This window comes from Bos mutus, chromosome 10 (genome assembly GCF_027580195.1).
Source record: "Bos mutus isolate GX-2022 chromosome 10, NWIPB_WYAK_1.1, whole genome shotgun sequence".
Classification (NCBI taxonomy): Eukaryota; Metazoa; Chordata; class Mammalia; order Artiodactyla; family Bovidae; genus Bos; species Bos mutus.
This window is the reverse complement of record NC_091626.1, coordinates 77,815,413-77,837,499: the sequence shown is the minus strand read 5'-3', so window position 1 is coordinate 77,837,499 and position 22,087 is coordinate 77,815,413. Positions and strand designations below refer to the sequence as shown.

The 22,087-nt window shown below is 36.2% G+C and overlaps 1 protein-coding gene across 2 annotated transcripts in view; it reads right to left on the bottom strand.

Moving 5' to 3' along the window:
* Positions 1–22,087, bottom strand: part of AQR (aquarius intron-binding spliceosomal factor) — an 87,279-nt gene that overhangs the window by 7,773 nt on the left and 57,419 nt on the right. For both annotated transcript variants that reach the window (XM_005892469.2, XM_070378263.1), the window contains exons 26-34: positions 20,133–20,342; positions 17,756–17,893; positions 15,174–15,245; positions 13,983–14,170; positions 13,118–13,289; positions 11,113–11,283; positions 9,188–9,273; positions 4,248–4,422; positions 3,455–3,568 (exon numbers count right to left, since the gene is read on the bottom strand). In XM_005892469.2, coding sequence (XP_005892531.1) covers positions 3,455–3,568; positions 4,248–4,422; positions 9,188–9,273; positions 11,113–11,283; positions 13,118–13,289; positions 13,983–14,170; positions 15,174–15,245; positions 17,756–17,893; positions 20,133–20,342 — 1,326 coding nt within the window. The remainder of the gene's footprint in view (positions 1–3,454; positions 3,569–4,247; positions 4,423–9,187; positions 9,274–11,112; positions 11,284–13,117; positions 13,290–13,982; positions 14,171–15,173; positions 15,246–17,755; positions 17,894–20,132; positions 20,343–22,087) is intronic.

Below are 22,087 nucleotides of genomic sequence, written 5' to 3'. Positions count from 1 at the left end.
TCTTAAAAATTCTCAACATTAGGAAAAAAAATGTGCAATTTTGTGTGGTGAAGGATATTAACTAGATTTATTGTGGTGATTGTTTTGCAATGTATAGAAATACCAAATCATTATTTTATACACCTGAAACTAACATAAAATTATGTGTCAATTAGATCTCAATTTGAAAAATTGCTTTTTTAATCTAAAAAAAAAAGAAAAAAAAAAAGTCAGGTCAACAGAGGGGAAAAAACAGCCTCCTCAGGAAATGGTGTTGAAATAACTGGATGTTCACATGGAAATGAGCAAAATTCAACTCTTGCACCAAATAAATTAACTCACAATGTATCATACTTATAAATATAACAAAAAAACTATAAAACTTCTAGAATGAAACACTGGAATAAAACCATAACTTTGGGTAATGCTAAATGCTTTTAGGACATAAAAAGCATGAATCACAAAGAAACAACTTGATACACTGGGACTTGAAAGACACCTAAAAATGAAAAAAAAAAAAAAAGTCACAGACTAGGAAGTATTTGTAAAAACAAACATCTGATGAGGAACTTGCAGTCAGATTAAAATTTAAAACTCTCAAAACTCATTAATAATAAAACAATCCAAAAGAGTGAGAGATCTAAATAGACACATCCTCACATAAGATATACAGAAGGCAAATAACCACATGAAAAGATGTTCATCAATAATTATTAGAGAAACACCAATTAAAACCACAATGAGACCACTACATACCTACTGGAATGCTAAAATAAAAAAGATCAAGCGTAAGTATGTGTGAGCACTCACACATTGCTGGTGCGAATATAAAATAGTACAATTTTGTAAGACTATGGTCAAAGCTATGGTTTTTCCAGTAGTCATGTACGGATGTGAGAGTTGGACCATAACGAAGGTTGAATGCCAAAGAATTGAACTGTGGTGCTACAGAAGATTCTTGAGAGGTCCTTTGGATAGCAAGGAGATCAAACTAGTCAATCCTAAAGGAAATCAACCCTGAATGTTCACTGGAAGTTCTGATGCCGAAGTTCTAATATTTTGGCCACCTGATGTGAAGAGCCACTCATTGGAAAAGACCTTGATGCTGGGGAAGACTTGAGGGCATGAGGAGAATAGGGTGACAGAGGATGAGATGGTTGCATGGCATCACTGACTCAACGGACATGAGTTTGAGCAAACTCCAGAAGACAGTGAAGGACAGGGAAGCCTGGCGAGCTGCAGTCCACAGTGCTGCAGAAACGGATATGACTTAGCAACTGACCAACGACAACTTTGTAAGACAGGTGGGCAGTTTCTTAAAAACAGTTGAATACATACTTCCCATACTACCCAACCATTCCACTCCTAGAAATTTACCAAAGAGAAGGTACAAGACTTGTAGGAGAATGTTCATAGTAGTTTCATTTGTAAGAGCCAATGTTGGAGGCAAACCCGAATGTCCATCAATTATGAATGGGTAAACTTAGCACATCTGTATAATGGATTGCTTATTCAACAATAAAAGGAAAAGGACTACTGATACATTCTGAAGTACAAATGAATATTAAAATAATGCTGAGCAATAACAGGTAGGGGAAAAAGAGTACATGTTGTTTGAGTCTATTTACATAAACATCTAAAATATGGTGACTAATTATTGTGACAGAAAGTAGATCCTCAGTTTCCTGGAGAAGGTGGAATAAGAACTGGTGAGGGATGAGAGGGATTATTCAGGTGTACATGGAAAACTTTGGAGGGGGGGAATAATGTATCTGTTCATAATCTCAATTTTAGTCATCAGATCAGATCAGATCAGTCGCTCAGTCATGTCCGACTCTGCGACCCCATGAATCGTAGCACGCCAGGCTGTCTCTGCTTTTGAATATGCTATCTAGGTTGGTCATAACTTTCCTTCCAAGGAGTAAGTGTCTTTTAATTTCATGGCTGCAGTCACCATCTGTAGTTATTTTGGAGCCCAGAAAAATAAAGTCTGACTCTGTTTCCACTGTTTCCCCATCTATTTCCCATGAAGTGATGGGACCGGATGCCACGATCTTTGTTTTCTGAATGTTGAGCTTTAAGCCAACTTTTTCACTCTCTTCTTTCACTTTCATCAAGAGGCTTTTTAGTTCCTCTTCACTTTCTGCCATAAGGGTGGTGTCATCTGCATATCTGAGGTTATTGATATTTCTCCCTGCAATCTTGATTCCAGCTTGTGTTTCTTCCAGTCCAGCGTTTCTCATGACGCACTCTGCATATAAGTTAAATAAACAGGGTGACAATATACAGCCTTGATGAACTCCTTTTCCTATTTGGAACCAGTCTGTTGTCCATGTCCAGTTCTAACTGTTGCTTCCTGACCTACACACAAATTTCTCAAGAGGCAGATCAGGTGGTCTGGTATTCCCATCTCTTTCAGAATTTTCCACAGTTTATTGTGATCCACACAGTCAAAGGCTTTGGCACAGTCAAGAAAGCAGAAATAGATGTTTTTCTGGAACTCTCTTGCTTTTTCCATGATCCAGCGGATGTTGGCAATTTGATCTCTGGTTCCTCTGCCTTTTCTAAAACCAGCTTGAACATCAGGAAGTTCACGGTTCACATATTGCTGAAGCCCGGCTTGGAGAATTTTGAGCATTACTTTACTAGCATGTGAGATGAGTGCAATTGTGCAGTAGTTTGAGCATTCTTTGGCATTGCCTTTCTTTGGGATTGGAATGAAAACTGACCGTTTCCAGTCCTGTGGCCACTGCTGAGTTTTCCAAATTTGCTGGCATATTGAGTGCAGCACTTTCACAGCGTCATCTTCAGGATTTGAAAGAGCTCAACTGGAATTACATCACCTCCACTAGCTTTGTTCGTAGTGATGCTTTCTAAAGCCCACTTGACTTCACATTCCAAGATATCAGGCTCTAGGTCAGTGATCACACCGTCGTGATTATCTGGGTCGTGAAGATCTTTCTGTACAGTTCTTCTGTGTATTCTTGCCATCTCTTCTCAATATCTTCTGCTTCTGTTAGGTCCATACCATTTCTGTCCTTTATAGAGCCCATCTTTGCATGAAATGTTCCTTTGGTATCTCTGATTTTCTTGAAGAGATCCCTAGTCTTTCCCATTCTGTTGTTTTCCTCTATTTCTTTGCATTGATTGCTGAAGAAGGCTTTCTTATCTCTTCTTGCTATTCTTTGGAACTCTGCATTCAGATGTTTACATCTTTCCTTTTCTCCTTTGCTTTTCATGGGTACATACAAATACCAGGACATATCACATTGTATACTTTAGATATGTGGAATTTATTATATACCAGATCGTATCTACAAAAGATGTTTTTAAAATATAGATGTTATATGAATAGCAATCTACTTTGGTTTAGCTGGTGTCTCACAAGGAATAATCAAGTACTTTAAAGATTTATTTGCCAACAGAGAAGATTCTACAGCAAGAACAATAGTAAGTCAATTCCGAGAAAACTTACCTGATGATAATGATGTGTGGTCTGTATCAAATGCATATACATATTATATACAAAGTTTGCCATCTGGGGCATATTCTTTATTATCTGTACTTCATGGGATGGTCTCTCTCCATTCTAGAAGAAGGCAAAAAGAAAAGTTAAGTACAATCACTTATATGTGGAATCTAAAATACGACACATATGAACGTATCTATGAAAGAACAGACAGACACACTTGTGGTTGCCAAGGGAGTGGGTGAGGGAGGTATGGACTGGGAGTTTGGGATTAGCAGATGCAAACTATTATATATTGAATGGATAAACAATATACTGTGTAGCACAGGGAGCTATATTTAATATCCCATGATAAACCACAATGGAAAAAAGTATGAAGAAGAATGTATATATATGTATAACTCAATCACTTTGCTGTATACCAGAAACTAGCACAACACTGTAAATCAACTATACTTCAGTAATAAATTTTAAAAAACAGAAAAAGAAAGTTAAGTATATAGTGAAAAACACTGAAAGATAACACTTCAATAGAAGTTCATGTCTCCAACTTAAGTATGAACACTGTTAGGGTTTGGAGGACATAAGAACAGTAAGAGGACATTAAGCGGTAAGTGTTAGAATCCAGTAAGGATTTCCTTACTATGATAGCTGGTATTATTTTTACATAGAAGATCTAATTCAGTTCCTTAGTGTAAGGAGCACTCTAAACCAGTGATCAGACGACCTATGTGGTGCTCTCAAACAATGCAGTCACCTAAAAAAATGCTGTCCCACACAATGAAGAAAGAAGTCTTACCTTTCTACTGGTTGGGAAAGGTTCTGTTGGAATTATATGCAAATGAAGTGGGCGGGCTGTGAGCTGGCTGAAAGCTGGAGTTAGTTCAAAACAGTTTTGGAAGAGGGATACTCTGGCGAAGATATAGAGTCCAAGTCTGGCTCTAGACATGGCAACCACTAAGCGACGGACATCCCTTTGAGAAACAAACAAAATTAATTAAAATATATCACGATTAAAAATATATTTATGTAGCCTTTTATTTTGTAAACATTCTACTAAATATTACTGCTAAGCTGTGGCAATAAAGAGTTGCTGCTGCTACTGCTGCTAAGTCACTTCAGTCCTGTCCGACTCTGTGTGACCCCATAGACGGCAGCCCACCAGGCTCCCCTGTCCCTGGGATTCTCCAGGCAAGAATACTGGAGTGGGTTGCCATTTCCTTCTCCAAATAAAGAGTTAGGTTAGGTTTCTTAAAAACTTACAGGATAAGCATTAAGTTAATGGGTGCTATGTAACTAGTTAACCAAGTAAGAAGTTAATGCTTTATTACCAACTTCTAAGTGTTTCTGAGTGGAGAGAGTAGGGGGAAATCACAAAATAACCAATACACTGATTTAAAAGGTTTAAATACAAAGTTATGTGGCAGCCTGGAAGGGAGGGGAGTTTGGGGAAGAATGCATACATGTATATGGATGGCTGAGTTCCTTTGCTGTCCACCTGAAACTATCATAACACTGTTAATTGACTATACTCCAATATAAAATAAGTTAAAAAAAGGTTTAAGTAGCAATAGTAGTTCAGTTGTTAGTTACCAATTTACTGTGTCACCACCATTAAGTCAATCCAAACCAGCCCTTCCTCTACTTCAACCCACCAAATTCCCATGCTCTGTCAAGGTTAATAGGTCAAATTTTACTTCTTGGATAACTCTAATCACACTGCTTTATACATATTTATAATAATAATTACAATACAAACATAAATACAAAATGATGATATGATATAATAATATCGTGTCTTATTCATGCATTTACTCTAGTACCTACGCCCAATCCCTGGCTTATAATAGGTCTCAGTGTTCACATAAACAGTGATAAAAATGCCAAAATGCATGCTTCAGCTACACAGGTAGCTGGCCAAATGATGAATGATGGCAGTTTCCTTTATCTTTTAGGAAGAATATGTTCTTAAAATTTTACTGAATTTACCTGAATCAAATGAACTTATTTACAAAACAGAAACAGATTATGAACTCATGGTTACCTGGAGCAAAGGGTGGTGGGGAGGGACAGACTGGGAGTTTAGGATTGATAAGTATAGACTGCTATATTTAAACAGATAAACAACAAGGATCTACTGTAAAAAGAAAAAAAAACAATAAAAGAGTAGCTATGCAAGCCTGATTTCACTTCATTATTTCACATTAGTTACAATGTGTTTTAGTAAGAAAACATGGCTTTCGTTTTCAATATGGAGGACAGTTTGTTTTCCTAAGATGCTGTTAGATGGCTATTTAATTTTTGAGTATTCTACGAAAGAGATGATGTTTATGAATAATAACAAAATCTGGTATAAGCATCCCTAATACCTGAAAAAAAGTGTTAAAGAGTGTTATAGGGACCAAATGTTACAAAGATCATATAATAACCAGACAGAAAATTGGGAATTGAAATATTTATCAAATGGCTTTTTGTCTCTGCATAATGTGAGATATTTGGGGAATATCTCTATTCAGTCTCATTTTCTGTTGTTTTATGGCCTTGATAAGGATCTAGTTTCCCTTATCAGAAGGAACTGTACAATATCAATATATAATAGCAGTTATGTTGAGGGGTGTACAACCCCTATACCCCACCAACCCGAACTAAGAGAAATTCATTTAGGTGGAAGGAGAAAGCATACCCTTTTACAGAAGTTCTCATGAATTTCTACATTTGTGACACACTGGATTCTTGAAAGAAATGTTATCTTTAGGTTACTGCAAGTCAAATTGTTTTTCACTTCCTCCACCTTCCTTAGAAGCCCAAGGGGTCATGCCATAGGTGGGTGGTTCCAAAACTAGTAATAGAGGTACAATGCTAGAAATACTTAGCATGAGCTCTCACATAAGTATTAAAACTTTATTCAGTTCTCCTCTTCTCATCCTTCTAGAAGGCTCTGTCTCTAGGCAGAGCACAGCCACAGCGCTACTGCAGGGGCAGCACACTTGCTCCTCTGAGGAACTCTGCCCTCTAGTCCCCCGTACGGCAGTGCAGTTAAGTGGCTCTACTACGCTCATCTCCACTGTACAGACTAAAATCTTCTGCAGAATCAAATGCAGCTATTTCCCAAAGACATGTTTAATGTCTCCCCCACTGGATTCTAAGCTTCATGGGGGGAGAGATAATGAATGTTAGATTTACCATTATATATCATGAACCTAGCATACTGCCAAATAACAGAAGGATCTGAGAATATCTGTTAAATAAATGATCAAACACCACAAACATAACAAACTACCAGGCAAAAAAAGTACAGGGTGGCAGCATGAAGAGATCGGGTTCCTTGGAGCTGTAACTTGAAACTGGGGCAATGGGAACTGCTACCTTCTTTCATGATCTCCAGAGGATGGCTGGGGACAGTTTCACTGACTTGCTCTGAACGAGTCACAAGCATTTCTATTTGTAGCTGGACTATTCAAGTCAGTAGGGACAAGAACAATGAATGCTGGAAAAGGGACCAGAAATGTCTCACTGTTCTAGCTTCTGAACAGCTCCACAGTGTCCCAAAACAGGTCTCTGGAATCAAAGCTGAATAATCTAGCTTCTACACAACCACCTGCTTAGTCTATCTGGATGGGTAAAAGAAATATGGCAGGTACTAACTTAAAGGGTTAGACAGTTACCACAAGACCCAGCAATTCTACTCCTAGGTCTACACCCAAGAGAAAGGAAAACATAGTTTCACACAAAAACTTGTACATGAATGTTCACAGCAGTCCAAATAGTCACAAAGTGGAAACAATCCTGGCGTCCATCAGCTGATGAATGGGTACATAAAATGTAAAATATTCACAAAACAAAATGTTATTTAGCAATTAAAAGGAATGAAGTATCAACACATGCTACAACATGGATGAATCCTGAATACACTATGCCAAGTAATTTCATTTACATGAAGTGTCCAGAACAGGCAAATCTATAGACAAAGTGGAACAGTGGTTGCCAAGGACTTGACGGGGAGAGGAAGGGAGTAACCGCTGATAGGTATAGGGTCTCTTGCTATTTTAGAAAATGTTCTAAAATTGTGAATATAGTTGTATAACTCTATGAACATACTAAAAAATCATTGAACTGTACACTTAAAATACAGTTTATTTATACACAAAAAATCATTGAATTATACACTTAAAAATAGTTTGTTTACACACTGAATTGTACAGCATGTGTATTATATCTCAATAAAAATGCTACTAAGAAGAAAATATGGAAGACGGAAGGTTTCCTTGGTATCCTGAAATTTGAAAGACAAAATATTTTACTGCTTCTTAAAAAAAACAAAGACATGAAAGACTGCATCTACAAACCAAAAATTCTATGAGGAGCTTGATAAAATTCTCACGAAGATACCTAAACTATCTGGATAGCTGAATTACAGGTAATTGGCAAATTAAGTTTTTCCCCCTCTGTGCTTCAATAAAACTACCATCACTATTACCAGCAGCCACCGAAGAAGCTGAACTTCCAAAACAAAAGTTTGGCAGATATAAAGAGGATTAATTTATTTGGATAAAGAAAAGCTGGATATGTGAGACAATAATGAAATCAGGTTCTTTTTTAAGTCTTCATTTATAAGCATTTTATTATCATCATCTTTCTCTTTATTTAGTTGAGTTTTCGGAAAATTCAGGTAAAGAACAGCATAGAGATAAAGTCATGGGAATGTGGAAAAGACAAAAGTACTACAGAGTAAGAGAAAAGGTGGGGAGAGGAGGAAGCAGTATTCTTGTCTTCATACTGTGAGCCTGGATAAAGAGATTTTAACTAGGTAAATCATAATGATGCCCTATTTAGCAGCAGCTATAAATTTCAATGTGGAAAGGGAACTGCTTTTTGGAAAAGTTAGTTTCCAAAAACATGTTTGACACTTAAGTAAAAATAAACTGTATTTTAGAATGTTATAGTCTTGAAATTATTTCTTGAAACATTACATCTTTTGTTTACTCCTACATAAAAGTTATTGGCTTAGTGGAACATGAGCACTCTGGGTTAAATATCAAATAGATCTTGACTTAATGACAACATTAAGAGAGCATACAGAATTTTCTTTATATATCCATTAAATAAAATAATAAAATGAACTCTCCTTACATTTTTGCTAGTAAGTCATATGAGATGAAGGTTTATGTAAAACTAAATGGCTGCTTTGTAATAAGGAGATATTATTCCCACAAAATCTCCAGCACATAAATACATCACAATAAATGATAAAAATAGGTTACTGTTTGTTTTGACAATTCTTAATCCTGAGAGAACAAATGGTTCCTTTATCCTCTCTAACACTGAGCTAAAAGACTGTGCCGGGTAAAGTCAGAAATCCTGTGCAATGAAAAATTTACTTGAGACTTTTTACCACTTTACCTCCTTTAATTTCTTACATTAAATTTCAAACAGATATAGGATACATATATATAAATATATGTGTGTATGTATAATATTTTATGATCAAATGCTATCTCTGAATGCTCCTGAAGAGAAAAAAAGTTAAAATGACTAAAATATTTAAGATTCAAAAAATTCAGAAGCAATGGCAATGATTACACAAAGAATATGATACTGTTACATTCCAACAAAAAGCACCAAAAATTGCCATAACAATTAACTATAACAATTAAACCTGAAAACTACTTAGCTATGAAAGCTCAAAATTGAAGCAGATAGTAAGATTCAACACTATTATAAAAATGCTTGCTTACATACCTCAGATGGCCCACTGCCCTGGTTCGTACTAGAGACAGAAGAATGTAGTCGTTCTGTTGACCTTGAAATCTGTCAACAGTTGTCACCTGGGAGGAAAAAAGGGGAATGTGGTAGATTTTCAAAAGCAAAAACTCATGAGAGATCATTAAAATAATATGCTAGACATAAAAAGCTTATCCTTAAAATAATCAGTCCCAAAAGAACATAACTATATAGTTGGAACTGAAGGAACAAGTAAATGAACCCTATGAAATAAACCATGGTAACTAGATTAGGCTATGTCCCTATGTCACACTTAGAGCACTCATCTTTAACTTTGGATAATGAAGTAACTATTTGTGGTTTTAATAGTCTTCCCTCTACTAGACTACTCAGCCCATGAAAGCAGGGACCATCTTTGTTCATTATATACCTAGTATCCCTTTTATCTTCTTGATATAAGAGAGAGTAACTTTCCTTATTAAGTTTTTTTTGTTACTTATAAGTAAAAGAACAGAGATAGAGATTCTTATATTTCTAAACTTTCTATATTTCAAAGTTATTAGTTTTTCATTTTCACTCTCTATATCCCTTAAGGAATGTTCCACAGCGTCTGTTCCTCCCCATTCCTTTTGTCTCCAGCTCTGATTTTATTTTACTTTCTGCTAGTTTCCATTTTATCTCTTCCTGGGTTCTTCAATTTCTTTGTTTTGTAGCCTTCCCTTACAGAAGTGGCTACTTCATTAAGCATTTTAAAATTCATACCCAAGTATGCATTCAACATTTTCATCTGTTCTAGGCCAACATGCTTTCTGGAGTATGTTATCTTATCAACTAGTGTGTTTATAAATTGAGCTTGTGCTAGTTTCCTTTTCCCCTCTATTTCACCACTGATTAAGTGGGTTTCTTAGATTAACTATGTATTAATAAAGAAGATAGGCTGGGGTGAGCACAACTGTTTCCTAAAGGCTCAGTGATTTTCACAACAGATGGTCCTCTTTTTCTCTGTTACTACAGACAGTCTTTTTTTCCCAAATATTTTTCACCTATAGTTTCCTCTGAACCAATCTGGGACCTGAAAGGCTTCTGCTCACCCCAATACCCACATCCACTGTTGAGTAGGAATGTGGCTTTTACACTTCAAAGTATGCCACTCACTTTCAGAAAGTGTGTTTTTGCTGTCCCTTTCAAGACTGATCCCCTCGATTCTCTTCCCCTACATTTTCTTCCCGATCTTGAGTTACACGCCGTCTCACTAAAAGTGTCATTTGTTTTCTCCTCCTCCCATTTTCCTCTTACTTGTGGATGATTTCCAAGAAAAGATGAAAGAGCTTTATACAGCTACGTTCACAACCAAAGTCCTAATTTCTTCATTACTAATACTATATTTACATTTTGTTATTCTAATTTTTCTAACTTTTATTGATAAAATCAGGGATCTTCATTTTTATTTGATATCACTCTGTCATATCACATAAGAAACAAAAAAAATAATAAAAAAAATCCTGAGGTCTGACTATACTTGATTTTCCTTTATCCCCAAGAAAAACACTTTCTTATGCGTGTATACATGCACACAGAGACACACACACACTAAGAAGCAGTATGAATTATACCTTTGTAAAATAAGATGAAAAAATGCTACAATTCCTATTTCTATTGTAAAGGACATATATAATTAGATATCATTTACCAACAAAAAGTTTTAGAAACAGTTATTTCTGGTTACTATCAACAAAAATCTTCCATGTGATAGGTGAGACAGACATTCACAGTAAATCAACAACACTGTCAGAAGTGTCAGAGAATAACTTACAGAGTTCTTATTATTTCATTTTCTCACATATTTTAAAAGGAGATAGCAAAGTAGAACAACATAAATAACTCAAATATAAATCTTTCTATCTTGCCAACAACATGAATAAGAGAACATATTATAAAATTACCTTATTCGGTCTTCCAATCAATGGATTGCTCCCGCATCGTCTGTTGATGATGTCACGAATAAGATGCTTTTGCCCATTATACGTTGTGAGAATGCTGATCTTGTCAGCAGGGTAGCCAAGTAAGCACATGTACATAAAAAGTGCCACTACGTATTCTGCCTCTCCAAGATTCTGTAACGAAAACATCAATCAGATTGTGCATTTATTTCCCTTTATAGACAAAAATCAGGGCTTTCCAGGCTAGTGGTAAGGAATCTGCTTGCCAATGCAGGAGACCTAAGAGATGCGGGTTTGATCCCTGGGTTGGGCAGATTGCCTGGAAGAGGGCAGGGCAACCCATGTCAGTATTCTTGCCTAAAGAATCCCATGGACAGAGGAGCCTGGCAGTCCATAGTATCATAAAGAGCTGCACACGACTGAAGTGACTTAAGCATGCAGCACATATAGAGAAAACTGTTAACTAGTACAATTTGCTCGTTCATCACACCTCAAGAAGTGACAAGTTACTATCTTGGACAAGTGAATATCTCTCATAAAACTGAGCAATTAACTTATCCTAAATTAACAATGATACATGAAAATACCGTATGTGGTAATTATCTGTCCGTATTTCTATATCTATGTCTTGTTTTTAAAAAACAAAGTGGGATACTATAGATACACTTTGCAACCTGATTTTTTCATTAATATAGCATAAAAATCACTGCAGATGGTAACTGCAGCCATGAAATTAAAAGACGCTTACTCCTTGGAAGGAAAGTTATGACCAACCTAGACAGCATCTTAAAAAGCAGAGACATTACTTTGCCAACAAAGGTCCGTCTAGCCAAGGCTATGGTGGTCATGTATGGATGTGAGAGATGGACTATAAAGAAAACTGAGCATCGAAGATTTGATGCTTTTGAACTGTGGTGTTGGAGAAGACTCTTGAGAGTCCCTTGGAATGCAAGGAGATACAACCAGTCCATCCTAAAGGAGATCAGTCCTTGGTGTTCATTGGAAGGACTGATGTTGAAGCTGAAACTCCAGTACTTTGGCCACCTGATGCGAAAAGCTGACTCATTTGAAAAGACCCTGATGTTGGGAAAGATTGAAGGCAGGAGGAGAAAGGGACGACAGAGGATGAGATAGTTGGATGGCATCACTGACTCGATGGACATGGGTTTGGGTGGACTCCGGGAGTTGGTGACGGACAGGGAGGCCTGGAGTGCTGTGGTTCATGGGGTCGCAAAGAATTGGACACAACTGAGCGACTGAACTGACCTGATAGCATAAAAATTCTCCTTGTCAGTAAACCAAGTTATAATATTATTCTTAGTGGCTATTCAGTATTATATGGAATAGGTAAAGGTGTAATTAATTCCTATTGATAACATTTAGGTTGTTTTTCTTTTCCAAAATAATTTGAAGTAAAGGAAGATGTGTTGAACATTTTACCATATAAGTCTTTGCAAGTTTGTCTATTTTTTAAAGGATAAATTCATAGAAGTAAGAATATTGCTTTTAATAAGTACTAAGAATATGTCCACCACATAACTTTCCTACTAGCATTGCATGAGTATAGAATTTCCCAAACCTAACGTAACAGAGGTGAAAATATGCTCCAGTGATTTATACTTGCTATACATGTATCTTTGTGAACTGTATATTCTTGTCCTTATTATATTTTTCTATTGGCTGTTAATTGTTTGTTAAATGATGAAAATAAATTCTGTTCTAAATCAGTATTTTTCTTTATGATTTTGGATTTTGTAAGCTTAAAAAACCTTTCTCATCCCAACATTATATATTTATCAATATTTTCTTCTTTCTAGTATGTTTACTGTTTCTTTTCTTTGGTTTATATATTTTTAATCCATTTGAAACAGAAAAGTGTGTGTTGTCTGTGAAGTGGAAATCTAACTTTCCTTTATTCAGTGGTTGGCTAAATGGTTCAGTAATACTAATTCAGATAGTAAGCCAGGAAAATACAAAATAAACGTAAAAGTTTCTTGTTTTTTCTTACCTGATAAAAGTAAGGATTAGGCTCAGATTCTCCAACTCCCTGAAAATCTTCAACATTAATGAGCTGGAAGTCATAGAGCAAGCCAGCATTGGCTGTACTGAACTCCGGCAAGAGCTGCACATGGGGTAAGTTTCCTAGATTCTTATACCGCCAGTTGTAGAGGTTGCACAAGCTTTCAAAGACAAATCCCCCCAACAGGAAACATTAGCAGTGTGCATTCCCTTTTAATACGCCTAAGGGGGTTTCTAAGGAACTGGGTTCTTCCTGTTAATTTCCATATTACCTACTTTGTGCTCATTGTTTTAGCAATAATGTTTTCGGAACCTTTGTCTCCCTACCATCAAGCAAATCAGGAGACTGTATATTACAGAAATGATAACTCTATTATGTTTTCTAAGGTAAATGCTATCTTTATTCCTTAAATAAGAAAATCAACTACAAGTACTACAAGTAACTCTGAGAGGGAACCTATATATTTTATGAATAAGAATTAGTGTGTTCTCTTCTTGTTCATCTCTAGCTTTAGATTTCAAAGTGATATTAATCATATGTCTTTTGGGGCCATGCAGAAAAAGGAGGTAACAGTGAAAGGAAGCCCTTAGTTTATAAGTCACTTAAATTAATCTCAACGAATAAAATGAAGGAACTCATTTGTTCAATTCACAACCCACGCTGAAGGCAATAAAGGTATTTTCCAATTTGTAGATGTGTATCCAGGCAAGTTCCTAGATAGCAGAGAGTGCTAAGAGTCTATACAGAAGATGCTATTGAATAGTTGGATCATGGAACTGATGTCCTTAAACAGGAGTAGTATCCCTAACATCCAGTCCCCTGCTCCCTTCTCCCATTGCCCAGTCTCCTTTACCTTGCTCTGGCCCTCCCCTGGGCATCAAGGTCCACAGTAGGAACTCCAACCCTGACAAAGCGAGTGAAGAGGGACTGCTCCATGTTTGAATACTTCTGAAAGGCCATGTTCTTAATGACTGGAGGTAACTGGTGATGATCACCAATCATAATCCAGCGTTTTAGTCGGCTAAAACCATCCTGAGGATTCTAGGAATAAAAAGTGGGGAAATGGCAAAATAATTAATGTAGTACCCTGTTAATCTCTAATTCATGGCACAAGATTGTTGCTATTCACATGATGGCTTTAACTGTTTACTAATTCTTGCCATTCACCAGTTCCACAGAGAAGAATCTGGCAAATTTACAGAATGACTTGTATGGGTACCACCCACTGACAGTGTGTGAGGGAGGCTGGAAGGATTGAGAAGGCAGGCATGGACTCACCCTACACAGGGTAACCCAAAGAGGTCTGGGAGGCTTAGGTCCTAATCAGGCAAAGGGTGCACAGAAACAGATGCCCAAGCAGGGAAATAGAAAGATGTCAAATTGTATCACAATTACAGGCAGCAGAAATTATACCTTCTTTAATTTCCTACTCTATTACTTCAATTTCCTACTCTACATGTCTCCTTGTTTCTTGAAACATATTTTGATAAAATAAAAATACCAGATAACTTGGCTTTATAAAACAACTTTTGGAACCCAATTATCTATAAATTAGAGGAGCCTCTGTTCTTCAATCATGAATTCCACATTTTTTTTTTAACACTTCCATAGTAAAGACTATTGTACAATAAAAGAAAACATCCTTAAACATCATCATTTAACTAAAACATTTCAGGTATAAAATAAAGAAAAATAATGTACCCAGGGATCAAAAATAATTCCAGAAACAACTCTAAAAGAAATGAAAAAAAAGCTTGTCTTCCCTCCAAACTGCATAAAAATGTAATTTTTTTGAGAAAAATTGCTGTCTTTTCAAAACTTAGAGACAAACTATGAATTTTTATATAGTACTCCCAATAATACAAACTACTCAATAACCAGTGAATAGATTAAAGGAAGTTTATATGCTTAAAATAGAATACTAAACATCACGAAGTTAAGGAGAATACATAATCATAGCAATCAGCACCTCCAAACTCTAGTTTTCTGATTCCACCCTCCAGAATTCTTAAACCTCTACTTTGTCTCAATTTCAGTATCTTACCTGTAGAAGAAGAGGTATAAAAGTTTCTATCTCCAGAATCTGAGCAGCTTCCTCCATTAAAATGTTGTCATACTGAGAAATGGAGAAAAAGAAAGCTTGTGAAACAGACAGTTTGAAACCCAAACAGCTACCACCATGACTGTAATAAGCATCCCCAAACCTCTCAAATAATTCAGATAAAAATAACATACAAATTATTCAAACAGAAAGTTCATGATCTTCTTTACCACTGTGCTTGAATACTCATTTCCAGGAATGTTAGGCACTGTGTATCTATAAAATAATGAAAAATCAAGTCTTGCTCCAAACGAAGGAAATTTCATTCTTTGTGAATCTTCTATCTGCTCCATTTCTTTTAGATTTATTCTCCTCAGGTTTTATCTTTCCCTTCCTCTTCTAATTCTGATTGCTATTTATAGTATGATATCCTATTCCTCATAAAATACCTTCTTTGAGACTCTAAGCACAAAGTAGACTTCCTTTGTTTTCTATTTTCAAAGTTTTCTCCCCTGATTTTTTTTCAAGGAAGTGGATGGTAGGGGGAGTATATTTACTCTTAATGCTTAATTAACTTTTTTTCTTTTAAGTTAATTGTTTATATATCCTCTGGTTTCTGTGCTGGAGAAGGAAATGGCAACCCACTCCAGTATTCTTGCCTGGAGAATCCCAGGGACAGAGGAGCCTGGTGGGCTGCTGTCTATGGGGTCGCAGAGTCAGAGACGACTGAGGTGACTTAGCAGCAGCAGTTTTTGTGCTACTCATTTTTACCAAAATATGCTTGTATTTGTTCAAGACTGGGAGCTGGATTTCTATTGGACATGATGAAATTTAAGGCTCAATTCTGTACTGTTTTCTAGTGAAATTACCTTAAGTTTTAGGCATGTGGGTAGGTATCTTCTCTAGCTCTATCTGATGCTAAATTTCCCTATTACAATGATTAGTTAGGTCATCCTGGTGGAAACCTAGGAGGAGGGGGTTCAAAGAGTCATATTTTCTCAGAAGTTCCCACGTGGGGTCTCAAGGTGATAGACACAATATGGAGAACAGAATGGGAAAAGCTCAAAGATGACAGCTTAAAGAGACTCCTTCCTGAGAAACCACTCTGAAAATCTAAAGTGATTTAACTTATAAAAATATATCTATAGCTCCTGTTAAAAAGGAGATTTTAATTGCAAAGCAAAATTATGATACAACTATACTGGGTATATTGAGGAAGGAAAAGAGTACAGAAAAATGCTTGCATGTCTCCTTGGAGACAACACAGAATCAAAAGACAATGCCTAAAATGGAAATTTAGCATTTTTTATTGATATAAATGAAAAGGACAAAGGAAATATTAAAAGAGTTGAAAGACTAGATAATTGGGGAGTGGGGAGGGATACCCTCAGCACTCACAGTATCTATCTTACTAGCACAGTGTAAGAAAATGATTAATGAAAATGTGATAAGCTACAAGTAATGTTTTGTAGATTAGGCAAGTGAACAGGTGCATGAGAGCATAAAATGCTCAGTTTAGATTGTATCATTTCCCTGTGTTGTGAAAAGTAATATGCTTTAATAGCAAATCCAAAGTATATTTTATGTGTCAGCCCAAAGCAAGAACAAAATATTTAGGTGCAGAATTTTCACTAATTTGCAAAAGGTAAGTTCACACCACTAGGTTAAGTTCACACTACCTTTTAATAAATTATCATATTTGTCCTACCTTCTAGCTGAGGAAACTTTAATCCAAGATTGCAACAATTCTATCACCTTGAATTTATTTAGCACTTATCTTCCAGTGACCTCATAAACTTAAAAAGTCAGCTATATTCATCCATAACAAGTGTTTTGCTAACTTTGAATTCAAACCAGTATACAAAACACTAATAACATCAGATAAACCAGCTGGAGGGAAGTTAAATGATTTGCATTAAAATCAGAGCTTAGTCAGTACCACTAGCAAAGTCACAAAGTGTCTGCAAACTCAAATTTACTGATCAATTATTACGTTACATTTCAACTGAGCGACAAGTAACAGGCTGTCTTTACCCTTGGCTCTCCAGTCCTTATCCTGAGATGGAGTCATTTAAATATCTTGGTTGACAGTCTAAACAAGTGTTTCCATCTCCTCATACAGAACGCTTTTCATTTACTGAATGAACAAATAACTGCAGTGGATGAGTGCTTAAAAGGTAAATAAGGCAAGCATACAGATTTCTAATAGGTGAAAAACACTGTCGAATGTTTTCATCAAGTTTTTAGTTCTGTTTGGAGATTCTTTTAACACAGTGAAAGTAAGTTAATTTACCTTAAAAAGTATTAGAAGTTATTTAGATAGTCATATGGCTATAATGTTACTTTAAAGACATATTAATGCATCTAATAACTAAATTTAGAAAAATTAGATTTATGACAGTTTACTAATCGTATAAACATGGGAGACTATTATCACTTTAGAAACATTTTAAAGTAATTATACATGCAAACTTCAGTAAGAAGCAAACATTCAAGGGAAAAGGCCAAGTACTAAGGAGAGAAGAGAAAAGAAAGGAACTAACAGCTGCACAGATGAATTAAGGAACTAAAATACAAGTCTTTACCTTGAAACCTAACTTGACTAAATCATGTCGTTTTAAGGCAGCATGAGTACAGGTCATAGCAATGATTTTGGCTTCTTTCACCAAAAGGTATTTAGATCTGTCTAGTCCACTTCGAAGCAGTTCAGAGGCTCTGAATTCCTATGGGAGTGGGGAAACAATGAGATACTTGTTTTAGGAAAATCATGCATACGTTCAATAATCCAGTTTATGAGACTTTATGTACAACCTTAATATAAATATCTCGGTGGTGCCAGTAGTAAAGAACCCACCTGCCAATGCAGGTAAGACGTGAGATATTTGATCCCCGGGTTGAAAAGATCCCCTGGAGGAGGACATGGCAACCCACTTCAGTATTCTTGCCTGGAGAATCTCATGGACAGAGGAGCCTAGTGGGTTGCAGTCCATAGGCTTAGAGAGTCAGACACAACTTAGCTGCAGCAGCATAAACTAAGCCTATCATCCAACTCGATGAACATGAGCTTGAGCAAGCTCTGGGAGTTGGTGAAGGACAGGGAAGCCTGGCGTGCTGCAGTCCATGGGGTCACAAAGAGTCGGACCCGACTGAGTGACTGAACTGAACTGACAGAACAATTCTGTCCATGATTAATAAGTTACTAATTAAGTTCAAATAATAACTGATATTAAAGCTACAATTTGGACTGATTTTTTTGTATAAGGTAAAATATTTACTGTATCAACAAGAATACTGAATATCGATCACCCTTGTACCTACAGGAAAACAGACACTATGTCAAGCATTCATAATGAAAGGAATTTACTGCAAGGAACCCATTATGCAGGTGATGGAGGAGTAGAAAAGCCAACCAGCAAATGGTGAAGTAACCCAGAGATTGGCAACAGCAGAATATTATGACCATCTGTAGGCTGCTGCTGCTAAGTCGCTTCAGTCGTGTCTGACTCTGCGATCCCATAAACGGAAGCCCACAGACAGAAGCCCACCAGGCTTCCCCGTCCCTGGGATTCTCCAGGCAAGAACACTGGAGTGGGGTGCCACTGCCTTCTCCGGTAGGCTAGGAAGGATAAAGAGGAGGAAGTGTTATCTAAGCCCAGAACCTGAGGTATCATTATAAGCTGGAACAGCAGTGGACCAGGTCAGCAGAAACTGGAGTCATGTAAGGGATGAAACCCCAGGCAAGAGAGCTGGTGGTGAAAAATCCTAGCTTCCTTCTTTCCTCTATTTTTGTCACATTTCTCATTGGCTAAACCCAGCCAGAAGTCAGCTGACATGAGAGGCTGGGAAATCAAAACTCCAAGGACCAGTCTCAGTCCAGACCATGGCAGAGGATCCCAGAGCAGAGTAGGGGAATTGACAATAGATGGATGTAAGGAGTAAACGAGCCATGCAGAGTACCTAATATCAAGTTTTATCAAGTCTGAACATTATGTCATACTTATGTCAGACTTTTAAACATTTGTTTTGGTTTATTTATTTTTAAATAAAGCATCACAGGCACAGGTGGAGGTACCCTATATTTCCTTCTTCCCACTCTCTCCCCAGACAGCTATTATTATAAATTATATGTTTTTATCCTTTTATATTCTATTTATGTAATCATAAGCATACCACAACACAGTTTTCCAGGTTTTACAATTTTATTTATCATTATCATACTACATATATACTACATATGTATATAATTATATATTTATTATTCTGTACTAACCATTCATCCATTTCTATCCACCTACTCACACCATGTGTCAATGTTTACTGAATATTTACTATCTGCCAGATATCGTCGTAGGAAGTAGGGATAAAATCATATCTAAAAGGTACAAAGACTTTTCAGAAGAGATGATCTTTGCCCTTTTAATCTGAAGTAATCCTAAACCTTCTAACTGAGAGGAACGTGAGTCTGAAATGTGGTCCTTTTACAGTATTGCTGTGGTCTTCTAGGGATGTTTCCAATAAGGAATGAGAAAACTAGGAAGCATCCCAGGGCCCTGGGTCCCAAACATTCTTCTCTGTCCCCTGTGTATAGCCGTGATTCTTATTTCATCTTAATAATCAGGAACATCTTGGATAACACAGCAACCTCACTTTTTGCCCACCAGTCAAAGGCATAAAGAATTTAGAATGGCCAAATTCCCATTCAAGGAACTACTGTCAAATCTCCTTAAAAAAAGCATTCCTTTCTTAAATACGAATACTTTCAAACCAGGAAAAAAAAAAAAAAAGGAAATTCAATTCATACCATAATTTTTACTTATTTCTTCAACATGCTTCTAATAATTCCACTTAAAAGTAATAATCTTGTTTGCTAGATTTGAATATTCTACTTACTTAAAAAAAAAAAGAAAACCAGCTAAGCTTAACACCTTTAAAAGAAAGTAAAAAGAACTTGAGAATCCTTACCTCAAGCTGAGTAAAGATCTTCTTAATATGCCTGAAACATCCTTCAGCAATTTCCATGTCTTCTTCATAAGATCGGCCTTTAAAAATGGGTTGAGGGGCATTTGCAAAGTACTCATGAAAAGGGAAGAAAGCGGAGACTTCAGTAATATCTGGCATCGTGTTACTTTTATTTTTCACTTTGCTGATATACTCTTCCCAACGAGACATTACCTGTAAGAAAAAGAGACCTGAGGTTAAATTGGCCAGCCCTTATGTTTTAGATGGACTTCCCTGGTGGCTCAGTGGGAGAGAATCTGCCTGCCAGTGCACGAGACTTGGATTGATCCCTAAATTGGGAGGATCCCTTGGAGAAGGAAATGACAACCCACTCCAGTATTCTTGCCTGGAAAATCCCATGGACAGAGGAGCCTGGTAGGCTACCGTCCATGGGGTTGCAAAGAGTTGGTGTCCAAATGACTGAGTGACTAAACAACAACGTTTTAAATAATAAAATAACAAAAATGCGCTTAGTCTTCTCTGGAGGTCCAGTAGGAAAAGGAAAAGAAAAGCAATCTTTGACCCAACCAGACTATTTCTTATCCAAGTCACTGACAAACTGCTCTTCTTTTATAAAAGTAAACTTCAAGACTGTAGGGTAAAAAACCCTTAAAACATGTACAGATGGGAAAGAACCCTAGAATCATCTCATGGGACTTTTTATCTCAGATGTTTCAGACTTCCCATGCATATTCAAAACAGTTTATGATCGATGATCCAAAAAGCCCTCTTTGAACAAAGAAATTCCTTATTTTTTCACTATCTCAGTTTCTTTCCATATATGGTTAAGTCCAGCTCTAGTAGCTTTTTAATCAATTTAGCACTTGTCAACTCTTCTCCTAGATCTTCAAAATTTTTTGAATTCTCTTTAGTATACATATAAAAAACTTCTGGTTAAGCTGCCTATGTATTTGAAAGCTCATTTTATGACTTTTTGGGTATAGATAGTTTAAATATATGCTGGTGTAAATGTTAACTATGACCCCACTCAGTTCCTACTTAATTTTTGTAATTCTCTCAGTTTTTCCGTTATTACTTCAGTGTTTGTCAAACTGTGGTCCTTAGGCAGAATGTCTGAGAAGCTAAATAAAAATGTAGATTCCTGGATATCACACTGTATTAAAAGAAAGTCTCTGTGGACAGAGCTTGAGAATTTTCCTTTTCAACGATTTTCCTAATGTGATTATTGTGTGTTGAAAATTGTTGATGTACACTGTGAGGCCTCCAGTTCATATTTCTCAAATTTATTAGTTAGGCCTCAATAATTTATGTCATTTCTACTACTCTTAAAAGTAGTTTTCACTAAGAGCCTGGTGATTTTTATCTTGTGACAAACATGCACCTAAGCATGATCATTACTCCATTATCCAAAGTTCTGAAGAGGCCAAAATGAAGATAACTTTGCAACACCATGTATCTGTCCCATGTTCCATAGGAACCATGAAATATACTCATTTTGAATGAACTCAACTGGTTTATCAGCTTATAATGAGCATAAACTTTTTTTCATATACATTTAAAAATTTCAACACTGTGATTTATACCTAAAATATGCAAATAGCATTAGTACAAAGAGAACAAATAGAGTTACACAAAAATTTTCATTATTTTATGTTCAGTCCACTTAAAATTACTAGTAAACCAAGTAAGTATTAAAATTTTATGCTTATTCATTTTATTTGGCTGTCTATTACTCATTAATTTTCACACTCCCAAAATTAACTCTAACAAAAGCAAAAACATACCTCCAAATTGAAGTCAAAGAATTTTTAACTTAAACTCCTACTTTGAAATCAATTCTATAACAAAATGTATTTTTGGAAATTTAAACAGAAAATATGCTTTTCTTTATTCCTTGATTAATATGCATATTAAAAGTAAGTTAAAAACTGCATCTGTTACCACTGGGTAGCTATTTA